Source organism: Sabethes cyaneus, chromosome 1, assembly GCF_943734655.1.
Source record: "Sabethes cyaneus chromosome 1, idSabCyanKW18_F2, whole genome shotgun sequence".
NCBI classification, from domain to species: domain Eukaryota; kingdom Metazoa; phylum Arthropoda; class Insecta; order Diptera; family Culicidae; genus Sabethes; species Sabethes cyaneus.
Window position 1 is genome coordinate 146,967,812 of NC_071353.1, and position 12,919 is coordinate 146,980,730.

The following is a 12,919-nucleotide window of genomic DNA, read 5'->3' on the forward strand; positions in this document are numbered from 1 at the left end:
GGGAAAATTAGGTCAATTCGTTTCGCGTGTTCGAGTTTCGGCTAGGCGGTGCTGCTAGATAGAGTAGGATTTTTGCACTGGCCCCGTGGCTGTCCTGAGCTCTGATGGCCGCCCGCGGGCTCTGTCGATGGGAAGGGATCGAGTCTTAAAGAGACGTTTAAGCCCAGAGCTTTACAGCATTTTGGTCTCGAGGGTTGGAAGGCGGGCGAGTCTCTATATTTTGAAGCTTCTGTCGACTACCGCGAACGTCCAGCTTGTGCTGCGCTCAATTTACTTTGTATCGTGGGAATGCACAGTGAATGCTAAGGGGATGAAAGATTAAATTTGCCCTGATAAGTTGATAACCACTAATGTTCCGAAATTTGTCTTATCTATTGGTTCATTTGTGGTTGTTTGTGTTGGAAAACTGAAAGCGGGCGCGCGGTTGAAGACCGGTGTCAGGCGGGGCTGACGAATCCTCCACTTCTTCACTATACCACATATTGCAACTCGAGTGGTACAAAAAGTCCAAAGCACATTTACAAATTCGATCTATTATTTTTCTTCTTAACATCATCATTATCATCATCATCATCATCATTTTATTTAAAATATGACATTCCGGCCTTTGGCAGAGAGATCTTAGAGTCAGTTCGTGGAATCCGCGCTGGGCCGGAACACCTCCGACGTGTCGGCTATGCTTGGGACTCTACCTGTGTTTTAGTGGGTGACATTGCCTGTCTCGTCAGGTAGAACTGAGTTCTGTTACTGTTCTTCCATTAGATCTAGGCCAAAGGCCGAAAAAATAGATGCAATTGCTTAATGGGCTGAAAATACTCTCGCGTGGCCTACATAAAGCTTGAAAATCGTGTTTTTATAGGAGCGGCGTTTTATTCCAGCGATGTTGTTCCACGCCACAGTGGAATGCTTAGGTGTTGGATCGTTTTTCGGTCACTTCCGTCACGGTCACGGTCAATTCGGGTCAAAATTAGTATCAAAATAAACGAAAAAGACTGCAGAATTTGAGTCATTTAAGTTGCAGAATCAAAATCTGAAATAAAAAATTTGACTTTTTCAAAAATTTTGGTCGTTTATGTCTTCTTAAAAAGAAATGAACATTGGGAAGCAAGACAGAAATTTGACAGAAAACGTCATGCTAAAGTTCGTTTACGTTAGGTCTTTTCGATTCGCTCTCAGTTGGACGCATGGTAACACTCAGGGAACAGCAACACGGCAGTTTAATTTAATCTAAATTAAAGGTACATTATAAGAATGAATTCACAAAACGGGTTCACTATGTGCTGTCAACATTTTGACCCGCATTTTTGTCAATGTTGGGCTATATCGTCGGTATGGGTAAATGGCTTCGGCGGCGTGGGAAAAAGGATCTAGGTTCTAAATCATCAGCGACGACGGCGCGTGCAAAAGTATTGGCGGCGGCGCACGCCTCTAGCCGCTATGACTCAATCAACATTCCCGAAGAAAGTAATATCTTAAGTAACACGGATCATGAAATATAGCGTATAAAAAGACGTCGCATATTTACAAGCGCCACACGTTGGGAAAAACCTAAACTATTTTCCATGTCATCTCCGAGGTGACAGTCATTTGAACAACTTTTCCGAAGACCTCAACTTTCTAGATAGTCAGCAGCGCAAGATGCAGCTTGTGTAAGAACGCTACATATACGCTAGCGCCACGTAGTGGGTCAATTCTGCGCTATTTTCTGTACCGTCTTAAAGATGGCAGTCATATGAGTAATCTTCCTGAAGACCGCAACGTTCTAGATAGTCAGCAGCGCAAAATATAGCCTGCTTAAGAGTACTACATATACACTAGCGCCGCGTAGTGAGGCAATTCCATAATACATACAATCCGACGAAAAGCCCTTGATCTGCTAAACAACTTTGTCGAAGACACCAACGTTCTATACGGTCAGGATCACGAGTTATTCCAAGTTGGAACCAATTATTGATGTCCTCTTTTTTTACGTCCAAAACTTGAATTAACGTCCTCTCGTTTTACGTCCAAAATTTGAATTAACGTCCATTTTTTTAACGACCGATTTGATTTACGTCCCCCCAATAGTGGACGTAAAACGAGATTTGAGTGTCATAATTTTATCATATTAGCGGCTAAGGGGCACCGTTTGAACTATGAAAGTCAGAAGTGGCCGGTATTGGCCGGAGCTGTCCGGCGCTGGGGGACTTTCCCCTAATTTTTCAAAGAATCGAAGAAAAAGCTAAAGTACGAGAAAAAAGAAAAAAAAACAGTAGATAAAAGAAGAAAGCAAAGCAAAGCGGAGAGCAATGGGAAAAAAGAAGTCAAAAGCAGAATAAATGTAACAGGAAAGAAGGAAAAAACAGAATGAATGTTACAGAAAAGAAGGAAAAATGGGCAGAAGGAGAAAGAATGGAACATACGAAGTTGAAAAACGTGAATGAAAGAAAATAAAGAGTTAAAGAACACGAAAAAGGGAAAAGACAAATGGAAAGGTGGAAAATGGAAGAGAAAATGAAAAAAGTTAAAAACAAGAGCAAACATAGGATTAAACATAAGAAAATATGGGAAACTAAACAAAAAAAACGCAACGGAGAAACAGCAAAAGGATAAACGATTGAAAAAGAGGAAAAACGGAACAGAAAAGAGGGAAAATGTCTGAAAAAATAAGACAAAAATTCCAATCCTAATTTAAAGTAAAACTTCGGATCTAATTTCTAATCCAATTTTAGTTCACATTTAAACTCTGATTCCAATATGCCAATATGTCTAATACAAATTGAATTTCGATTTCCAATGTCCAGTTTAATTTATAGTAAAGCTTCTATCCGAAATTAGTCCAAACTCAAGTGTAATTTAGTGCGTTTTGTTTATGCCTGAGCATGAGCACGCTGGAGGTTACTACACTCAGCATTGCCGTGTTGAAAAAGTACGTGTAAAACCTCTCTGTCTTTAGAACGCTTCCAAAGGCAAACATTTCTGTAAAAAAAAGCACGCAAACTTAATATATGCCACGATTTTTGGATGCAATGATTAAAAAATGTAAGATTCGGCTCACTATTGTGCTCTATAAATTCACTAAAATTTTCTAGGTTAAAAGGTACTCAGTGCGGGACAATTTTAAAATAATTAATTTTCTTTATTTTGGATACTTTCGCAATGGTTTGCCTCTAGCAAACCCATCTCGACTACGACTATTTATTTAGTTTATTTCGTTGAACGAATTCAATGCTGCTGTATTAGATTATTTTCGAACAAATAAACTATTGATTGTTTCGTTTGTTACAGGGAACCGCGTAAGGAACCGGCAACGTAAGTGTGATTTTTCTTCTTTTAATTTGATTAACGGGCATCGTCGCAGATTTTACTTGACCTGCAGTAGCACAATTGCGTCCAGAGGATCTTTGGATCCTACGTCTTAAATGAATCGGATTTTAGGAAACTAAAATTATGAGGCAGTTTGATGTTTCTTACCGAAAGCCGTAAGAAACATTCCTCCTGTTTTCCTTCCCGTCCTCATCAGGTAAATGATGATGACACGGGCAAGATGGGCAAGGCACAAATCTTCCATATGATTGTGAGTAACGTGCTGCTCGAGCCAAAGATGCTGATACCTGATACCTGATCGTCGCAGAAACGATCTGATCAAGCTAATGACTAGTTATCTTTTTGTGAAAGTACACTCTCAAAGGAAGCTCACGTTTTGATTTCCTTACAAGCACATTAAATTGTCGGGACGACCTACCGCCAGGTAAAAAATAGTCCAAAATTTCAGCCACTTCTGAACGGATTTTTCTGGATTACATGGCTCTGAGGCAGAAAAGCGAAGGCCGTCCTCCGACATCCCGGCCCGTTGTTATAGGGTTGTAGTGAAGGTTATGGCATGGAAAATGTCCTATGGCTTTCACACTACAATGGAAGGGGGGAGGGTGGATGTTGGTAAAGAGAAGTTGGTGGAGAGAAGGAATGGTAGGAGAAGCAAAATTTTCGTTCGAACTACTGCGGAAAACAAAAGGATAGCTTGTATGGTATCGTCTTACCTCGGCAACAATAATGATAACTTTCTGTTGAATATTTAAGGATCAGCAAAACTATATTCGAAGATGATTGGAAAGAATTCTCGTAAGCGCACTACACAGAAGTACAGCCACTAAATAAAATCAAACATGCCGCATTACACTGCTTTTTACGATGGTTTTTGGCGTTATTTTTACTGCCTGTCACGTGAGAGTTTTTTCCCCGCCTACTAGGAAAGCGAAGACACCGGGAAACAATTGCCGGACGGCTTCCATACCAATGATAAAACTTATTTTGAATGATCAGAAACACAAAGCCAAAAACACACTAGAATGTTGAAAGCAAAAATAATACTGCAACAAGTGCCTTCTCTTCTGTTGCAGCACTGCGGCGGAGCATGTGGAACCGAACCCAGCCGAGAATGAATGCCACATTTGCGGGAAACGATTCAGCCGTCGGACAAGCCTGCTCCGACATTGCCGCATCCATGATGGAACCGGCCGGTACAAATGTGCCATCTGCGGCAAGCATCTGTCATCCAAGTCGTGCCTGGAGGAACACGTGGCAGCAATCCACAGCCCGGAGGAGAATTTCGAGTGTGAACTTTGCGGTCAGCATTTTGTGCTGAAACGGCAGCTGTTGCGGCACCGCAATCGGCGGCACAGTACGGCGCGTTCCCTGCACCGGTGCGAAACCTGCAGAAAGGTGTTTAACGATCCGGAATCGCTTGCGCGACACGCGCAGCGTTGTTCCCCTGAAAACAAGCGACTATTTTCGTGCGCTATTTGCGGCAAACTGTACGAGTATAATAAGTCGCTTCTGCGGCATCTTCGGATGCATGACCGGCCGGATGGGTTCAAGTGTATCGTTTGCGGCAAACAGCTGTCCTCGAAGGAGACTCTGATGTACCACATGTATAACCACAGGAACACCCCCCGGCGGGGAGATTTTGAGTGCGAAATATGTAAGAGAAGTTTTTTGCTGTCCAAACAGTTGCGGAGGCACCGGAAGACGCACGGTCTGGAAACTTTCGAAAAGCCGGTCGCCGATTCTTTGGTGGGTGAAAAACGACTGTTTACGTGTGAAGTTTGCGGCAAACAGTACGAGTATCGGAAATCGCTTTTCCGGCATCTTAGGGTGCACGACAGCGCCTTCGGGTTCAGGTGCACCGTTTGTAATACACTGCTACCCACCGAGGAGAGTTTGAAGGATCACAGGGATAAACACTGGGCCTGCGACCCGGAACGGCAGCCACCACAAGAGGGTGAAACTTCCGAAAATGTCGCTGAAAACAGTGAGGTAATTTCGTTCCCAGACAAGCCGGAGCCGAGCACAGAACAAACCGAAAAGAAACGTTACGCTTGCGAAATATGTAACAAAGAGTACAATTACAGTAAAAATCTTAACAACCATCTCCGGAGCGTGCATGGGAAAACCACTACCGAGCCGGGGAGTGAAGAATGCAAGTTCACATGCGGTGTGTGTAGCAAACCATACATTTACAGGAAAAATCTTAACCGACATCTCAGGGAAGTGCATCAGAATACGGAGGTTTTTAAGTGTGACGTTTGCGGCAAAGAGTTGGTCACCAAGCAGGCGCTGGACCAACACAGGGCACTGGCCCACAACAGGAGCGACAATTTCCGGTGTGACCTGTGCGGACGCGGATTTACGCTGGCAATTCAGCTAACGAGACACCGGCGATGGCATAGGTTGTTCCAGGGGTGTGACATTTGTGGGAAAAAATTTAAATCTTGTGAAACGCTGATGAAACACACCAAGATACATCACCGGTTTATGGAAAGCAGGAAGCGAGTGTCCACGTCATGTGCTGTTTGCGGCAAACGGTTCGAGTTCCGAAAAGCGCTTCTCCGGCATCTAAACGAGCACAAACGACAAATTGAAGACCTTTGCGATGACCTGCAGCGGGAGGAAGAGACGCTGGAAGAGCCCCAGGAGCCTCCTAAGAGTTCTAACGATCAAAGCACAAGTGATGTTTGCACGGCTGAAGTCGTCTCCGACGAGAAGCTGGAGTCGGTCACAGAAATCCATTGCAGCGAATCGAAGCCAGAGATCGAAACCTTCGAAAATAAACCGGAGGAGCAGAAAAATCAGCACTTTAAATGTAAAATATGTGGCAAAAGTTTTCGCCACAGAACAGAATTATTTGCCCACCGAAGGAAAATGCACAGTAGTTCTCTTCGCATCAGGGGGAGCACGTTCCCGTGTGGCATTTGCGGTAAACTGTACCAGCATCGGAAATCTCTTCGCCGGCATATGTCGGAAACGCACGAGAATACCGACGTGTTCAAGTGTGGCGTCTGCGGCAAGCAATTGTCCACCAAGTTTACGTTGGACCAACACATGGCGCTGCACAGCAGGAGCGAGCAAAAGTTCAAATGTGATTTATGTGGACGGGGGTTTTCCCTGGCAGGTCAACTAACGAGACACCGACGGAAGCATAAGCTCCGGCAGGGGTGTGAGATTTGTGGAAAAAAATTACGAACACTTGAACTACTTGAGGAACACAGCCGGATGCACCGGCTTGAAGATTCCCAGAAGCGGCAGTTTACGTGTGATATTTGTGGCAGGCAATACCAGTACAGGAGATCGCTTGTCAGACATTTTAGGCGTAAAATTTGCAGCAAACGGCCCAAAGGCTGTCCGGCGGATCCGGTGGAAAAGCCTTGCGATGATGACCTGCAGCGGGAGGATGAAAGTTCCTCCAAAGTAAAGCTGGAACCTCCTAAAGTGCAAGGCAGTGACGTTTGCAACATTAAAAGTTCCTCCGAAGATAAACCGGACGAGAAGCAACGCACTGCGGTAATCCCGAAACGCAACACACCGAAGCAGAAAGATCAGCGCTTGAAATGTGAATTATGTGGCGAGAGTTTTCGCCGCAAAAAACAATTATTGGCACACCGGAGAAAAACGCATCCTGTCCTTCGCAGTAAGCCACCGTTCACGTGTGATGTTTGCGGCAGACAATACCAATACAGTAGATCGTTTCTCAGACATTTTAGGCACAACATTTGCAGCAAACCGCTAGATCACTTCAAAGACTGTCTGCCGGATCCCGTGGAAAAGCAATGCGATGATGACCTGCAACGGGCGGATGAGACGCAGATTTGCAGTGAAGAAAGTTCCTCCAAAGTTAAGCTGGAACCTCCGCCTAAACCGGAGCAGAATGATCCAAACTTGAAATGCAAAATATGTGACGAAAGTTTCCCGTTTAGAAAACAACTGTTTGCACACTGGAGAAAAGCGCACAATTTCCTTCCCACTAAGCGAGCTCCGTTCACTTGTGACATTTGCGGCAAACAGTACGAACATAAGCCCTCTCTTCGCCGTCATCGTCGTGAAATGCACGGTAACAATACCGGGGAGCTGTTCAAGTGTGACATCTGTGACAGACAGCTTTCCACCAAGCATTCGCTGGAGCAACACATGCTGATCCACACCACCGGCAAGGAGGCATTCAAATGCGATCTGTGTGATCGCGGCTTCTCGCAGAGCAGACAGCTAAGGAGACACCGGAGCGTTCACAGCTTACAGCTCGATTGCGACATCTGCGGAAAAACCTACAAAACCCACAAGCACTTCGTGCTTCACTCGGAGAAACACCGGCATTGCCCAGCGCCGCAACTGTTCGCGTGTGACATTTGCGGCAAACAATACGACAACAAAAAAGCCTTCAGATCCCACTACCGACGCCACCGGACGGCGACTGATGGTTCCCACAAGTGTACGGTTTGCGGCAAAGAATTCTCCGACAGCAGTGCCTTGAAACGGCACTCGAAAACACACCGAAACGAACTGGGAAAACGGTGCCCGGTTTGCGGCCTATACTACGCAAGCGAGTACTATCTGGCGTCACACATTGCCACCCACAACAAGCAGACACAAAAGCACGTGTGCAACATTTGCGATCGAGTTTTTTCCTTCGGGGTTTCACTGGCAGCGCACATGAAGCTGCACGTCGGCGAACGCCCGTTCCGGTGTGATGTGTGCGGAAAAGCATTCACCCGAAGGGCTTGCCTGAACACGCACCGGCAGCTTCATACCGGCGGCAAAAAGTTCAGGTGTGAAACCTGCGGGAAAGGGTTTTTCACGCAAAGCTATCTGACGAGACACCGGAAAACGCACAGCCTCGCCGGCTGGCACTGTTGCACGATTTGTGGAAATAAGTACATGCTGGCGAAAGTTCTGGCCAATCATATGATGGTGATCCATACGGTACACACGGGAAATTGAGCGTCGTGATGAATCGAAACAATCTGCCGTAAGATATGCTTCAAATGATCTTCTTAGGTTGATCATCAAACAGCATTATCGCGCATTAATAACACACCGGCAGCCAATAAAAGAAGAAGAAGAAAAAGAAAAAGAAAAGGTTAGCACCGATCTATCGCAATTTTTGTAAATTCTTATGAAGAGCATAATCCGCTTAGCATTAAGTCATTCACCTACAATTCCTATTTATTCAATAAACTAGTTATCGAACTGTTAATTCAGTTTTCTATTTAAATTTTTGAACAACCAACCTTGAGAACTATAGGTAGACCTGAATGTGGAGGATCTGTGGTTGCAACAAGACGGTGCAACATGCCTTACCGCACGTACTACAATTGATTTATTGAAACAAACGTTCGGCGAACGTGTAATTTCCTTTAATGACTTGTGCAAGGTTTACACGGAGATGTACCCTTTTTGTCGTGCAAATGTAGTGCAGTGTTTACATGCTGTAATTGGCTGGATATGAAGTGATTTCAATTAAGTTGCTTCTTTGGTCAGCTTTTTTGTTCGTTTACATTCTGCATTCAAGAGCTGCCATCAAGTGAACCTCAGCGCACATCAAGCAGCAATTTATGTTTGATTACATTCCTCTAATGGTTTTCAGGACCAGTTTCAGAAAACCGCCAATAAACCTATGTGCTCCACTCACTAGCGTGCCCCGACAGACATAAATAAGACGTGTAAGTTTCTTTTCTCTAGTTTTCCCTCTTTTCTCTTTCGTTTCCCTTTTTCCCTGTCCAGTTCCTTTTTCTTCGTTTTTCTTTTCTTCCCCGTTTACATCTTTTCCACATTTTTTCTCTTCATATGTATTTTAGGAAAAATTCCATGAGTTAAGCTATATTTATTTAATTATTAGTCGTCAAACAAAGTAGACCACATATATACATAATACATTACAATAATAACAATAAAAAAATTACAAAAATAATAAACTAGCAATTTGGCAAGAGAAATTAAACTAACTAACTCTAGAAAATAAATATTTCTCAAGCGTTCTTTGGCTTAAGGCTTTTCTTTGGAGTTATCCACTATCACTGAAACTAACATTGAACTTAAAAATGGAAATGAATTGGTTCTAAATTGGACTTAAAAAATTGAAATTATACTTTATTTCTTTCTTTATTTCTTTCTTTTTAAGAAGGGAAAAGCCCGCGGAAGTGGAACTTTGTTCGACGCTCCTTCTTCCGTAGGCACAAAACCTTCATTTTTGCACCAACAGTTTACACCAAATGATACAATTATAAGCAGTTACATAATGAGGACTTAAATTATAACACAAAGTTCCTTATTATCTATAAGTTGATGACTAACACTATACATTTTGCACGTGATTTACTTCAAAGCATGCAGAAATTTTTTTTTAAGGACAGAACGGGACAAATGGAAATCAAACACATTAAAACAACGGTTGAAGAGGCGAGACATACTCGAGAGAGGCTCGTTTTGGCCATAAGTGGTACGTGAAGCAGGAAGATTGAGAAAGGGGTGAGATCGGAGGGATCGCCGACGGGTATTGATGTTTAGTTGTTGGAGTATATCTGGGCTGTCAATTTGAGAGTTTAGAATATCAGAGACGAACAAAGCCCTAGCAATATCTCGTCGTATAGCTAAAGAGTCAAGCCCGATCAGATTACAGCGGTGTTCATAACTAGGAAGATTTGAAGGGTCGTTCCAAGGGAGAAGGCGTAAGGCGTATCGAACAAATTTTCGTTGGATAGACTCAATCCGTTGGATGCTGTTATGGTAGTACGGTGCCCATACAACTGCAGCGTATTCTACTATTGTCCGCACTAAAGAACAATATAGTGTTTTTAAACATTGGATATTGTTAAAGCTCTTGGTAAATCTAAATAAAAAGCCTAGATTTTTCGAGGCTTTGGTAGAAATATAGGCCACATGTTCTTTAAAAGATAATTTTGAATCGAGCAGAATTCCCAAGTCTTTTACACATGTTTCCCTTTTCAAGGATGTTCCAGAGACTTTGTAATCATAGCACACAATTGATTTCTTGCGTGTAAAAGAAATGCACGAACACTTAGAGGCATTCAGTACCATTCTATTCGTTGTGCACCAGTCGGCGAAATTATCCAGCTGCGCTTGCAGAAAATCAGTGTCTATGTTATTTCTGATAACGGCAAAGAGTTTAAAATCATCGGCATACGATGATTTCATGCATTTCAAAGCAAAATTGATATCGTTCAAGTAGAGGAGGAATATATACGGGCCTAGATAATTGCCTTGGGGCACAACAGACGTGACGGGGAATGGCGAAGAGATGATGCTACCTACTTTGGCAGACATGAAACGTTCAGTGAGGTAAGACTTAAACCAACAAAGCATATTACCGCTTACTCCCAGTTGCTGTAGTTTGGCGACTGCAATCTGATGATTTATTTTATCAAAAGCTGCTGAAAAATCGGTGTAGACTGCGTCAACTTGAAGATGTTTTTGCAACGAGTGGGCTATAAAGTTTGTGTAAGACACCAAATTGGTACAGGTTGATCGCTTGGGCATAAAACCGTGTTGAGTATTATCGATGTAGCCGGAAAAATTAAACGATAGGAACTCGAGAACTATAAGCTCGAAAAGCTTCCCACCTGCACAAAGCGAAGCAATCCCTCGGTAATTGGCTACGTTCTGCTTTGAACCTTTTTTGTGAATCGGAAATACGTACGACGACTTCCAGATGGTAGGGAAAACACCCGAAAGCATGGACGTATTGAAAATTTTTGCTAACTGGCTGCATAAAGTAGAGCAACATTTTTTTAAAATTATTGATGGAATGCCGTCGGGGCCAGGGTTCGATGAGCTCTTCAAGGTAGAGCAAGCATTCAGGATAATCTGGGTTGAGATGGCAGGGTAAGATCCAATAGCTGCCTTGTCTGGAACATTTGAGATGGCACGCGAAACTTGCTGACTGCTAAGTGTCTCATGAGAGAAAACTGCACTAAACTGAGTACGAAATAATTCACATATGTCCGAAGCAGTGGACGCTTCCGCATCACCGAGCATCATGGTAGTGGGTAAACCTGATTCATTTCTTTGCTCGTTAACATAATGCCAGAACTTTTTGGGGTTACTACGTAGACATTGTTGCATACGGTTTTGATACGAGTGGAACAGTTTCTTGTTCAGTCGTTTATAAGTCGTTTGAGTTTATGAGTCGTTTGAGGGAAATATAACGACATTTGAATTGATAAGTACCATGTTTCGAGAATCTCCTTAGAGCCATCCGTTTAGCAGATTTATAACTTTTTAAAGTGCAGGTAGACTATGGGGGATGTGAGGGTTTGCAGAAAAGTCTCTTTGGAGTAAACTGATCGATAGCATATAGAAGAACGTTTGTGAAATTTTGGACCGCTAAGTTAGTATCCGTATTCTCTAGTATTGAGCACCAGTTCACGTCTAACAAAAATTGGTTCATTTTTATAAAATCGGTCTTGCGAAAATCATACGAAAGAGGTTCGTTAGGTTCATCGAATGAGCAAGGAATACCATTGCAGAGAAATACGTGAAGCGCTGGATGGTGACGAGTTATCTTGACAAGAGTGCTGGGTGCGCGGTAAACCGAAATCCTGTCACTGCCGAATTCTGTACTAACGAAACACAGATCCAATATACGTCCATTTTCATTGAAAACACCATTTGTCTGAACCAGTCCAGCTGTGCTATACCCGTCCAAGAGCTGAGTTGCGCAGGAGTTTATTGATGAATGAGAGGGATCAGGATATAGAGCATGATGGTCATCAGCAAACGTCCAGCTAATGCCACTAAAATTGAAGTCGCCCAATAATATGATTTTGTCTTTGGTTCCCATCCGCGAAGTTATCCATGAGAGCGAACTGAGGTGCTGATCAATGAGGGTAGAATCATTCACGCGATTTGGCGGGATGTATAGTGCGCAGATGTATAGTGAATATATATTCATTCCTACTGTGATCCATTGTTGCTCAACGCCTGAGCAACCAGGGGGCGAGAGTGACCGAGATTTGTATTGCGAGCGAACGGCCAAGAGCACACCGCCGCCAGATTTTTTATTGCTATTATCAGCAGTGCGATCTTGGCGAAAAACTGTATATTGTTCACCAAAAATCTGTTTGGAAAGCGTGTTGCTGTTGAGCCAAGTTTCAGTGAAAATTAACATATCATATGAGGCATCGGAAACAGCAAGCGCATAATCTGTAATACTCATGTTGATACCGCCTAAATTCTGATAGTAGAGTGTAAGGCCATTGCTTAAACTAGAGTTGTTTTCATGAACCTGAGAGCTGGTGACGGCGCCTTGACGTGCTGCTGCTTGGTTGTAATGCAGAGTTTGCTGATAAGTTGCTAATGTTACATCTGGGGGCGAATGATGACCGCAGAGCTGTCGTTTTTTGGTTGAAAAGGACGGACTACTACCCCTTCCGGCCAGTAAAAACAGTCTCCTACGGAAGCTTCCAGATCAGCCGACACTGACACTTTGAAGGATACGAATGACAGCTCGTTGAGTTGCTTGCCTTTTGGTACAAGCTTTATACATTTCACCGTAGAATTCTCAATGTTGATAGCTTCCCGTAGGTACCCGATGACATCATTCTCCGATTGTTCGACGTGAAAAGGGGTGACGTAGAATGATTTCAGATCC

At 43.4% G+C, this 12,919-nt stretch overlaps 1 protein-coding gene across 1 annotated transcript in view; it reads left to right on the forward strand.

The window, feature by feature from the left end:
• Positions 1–12,919, forward strand: part of LOC128746397 (uncharacterized) — a 164,577-nt gene that overhangs the window by 26,732 nt on the left and 124,926 nt on the right. The window contains exon 2 of the mRNA XM_053843447.1: positions 3,268–3,291. Within this exon, the coding sequence (XP_053699422.1) occupies positions 3,268–3,291 (24 nt within the window). The remainder of the gene's footprint in view (positions 1–3,267; positions 3,292–12,919) is intronic.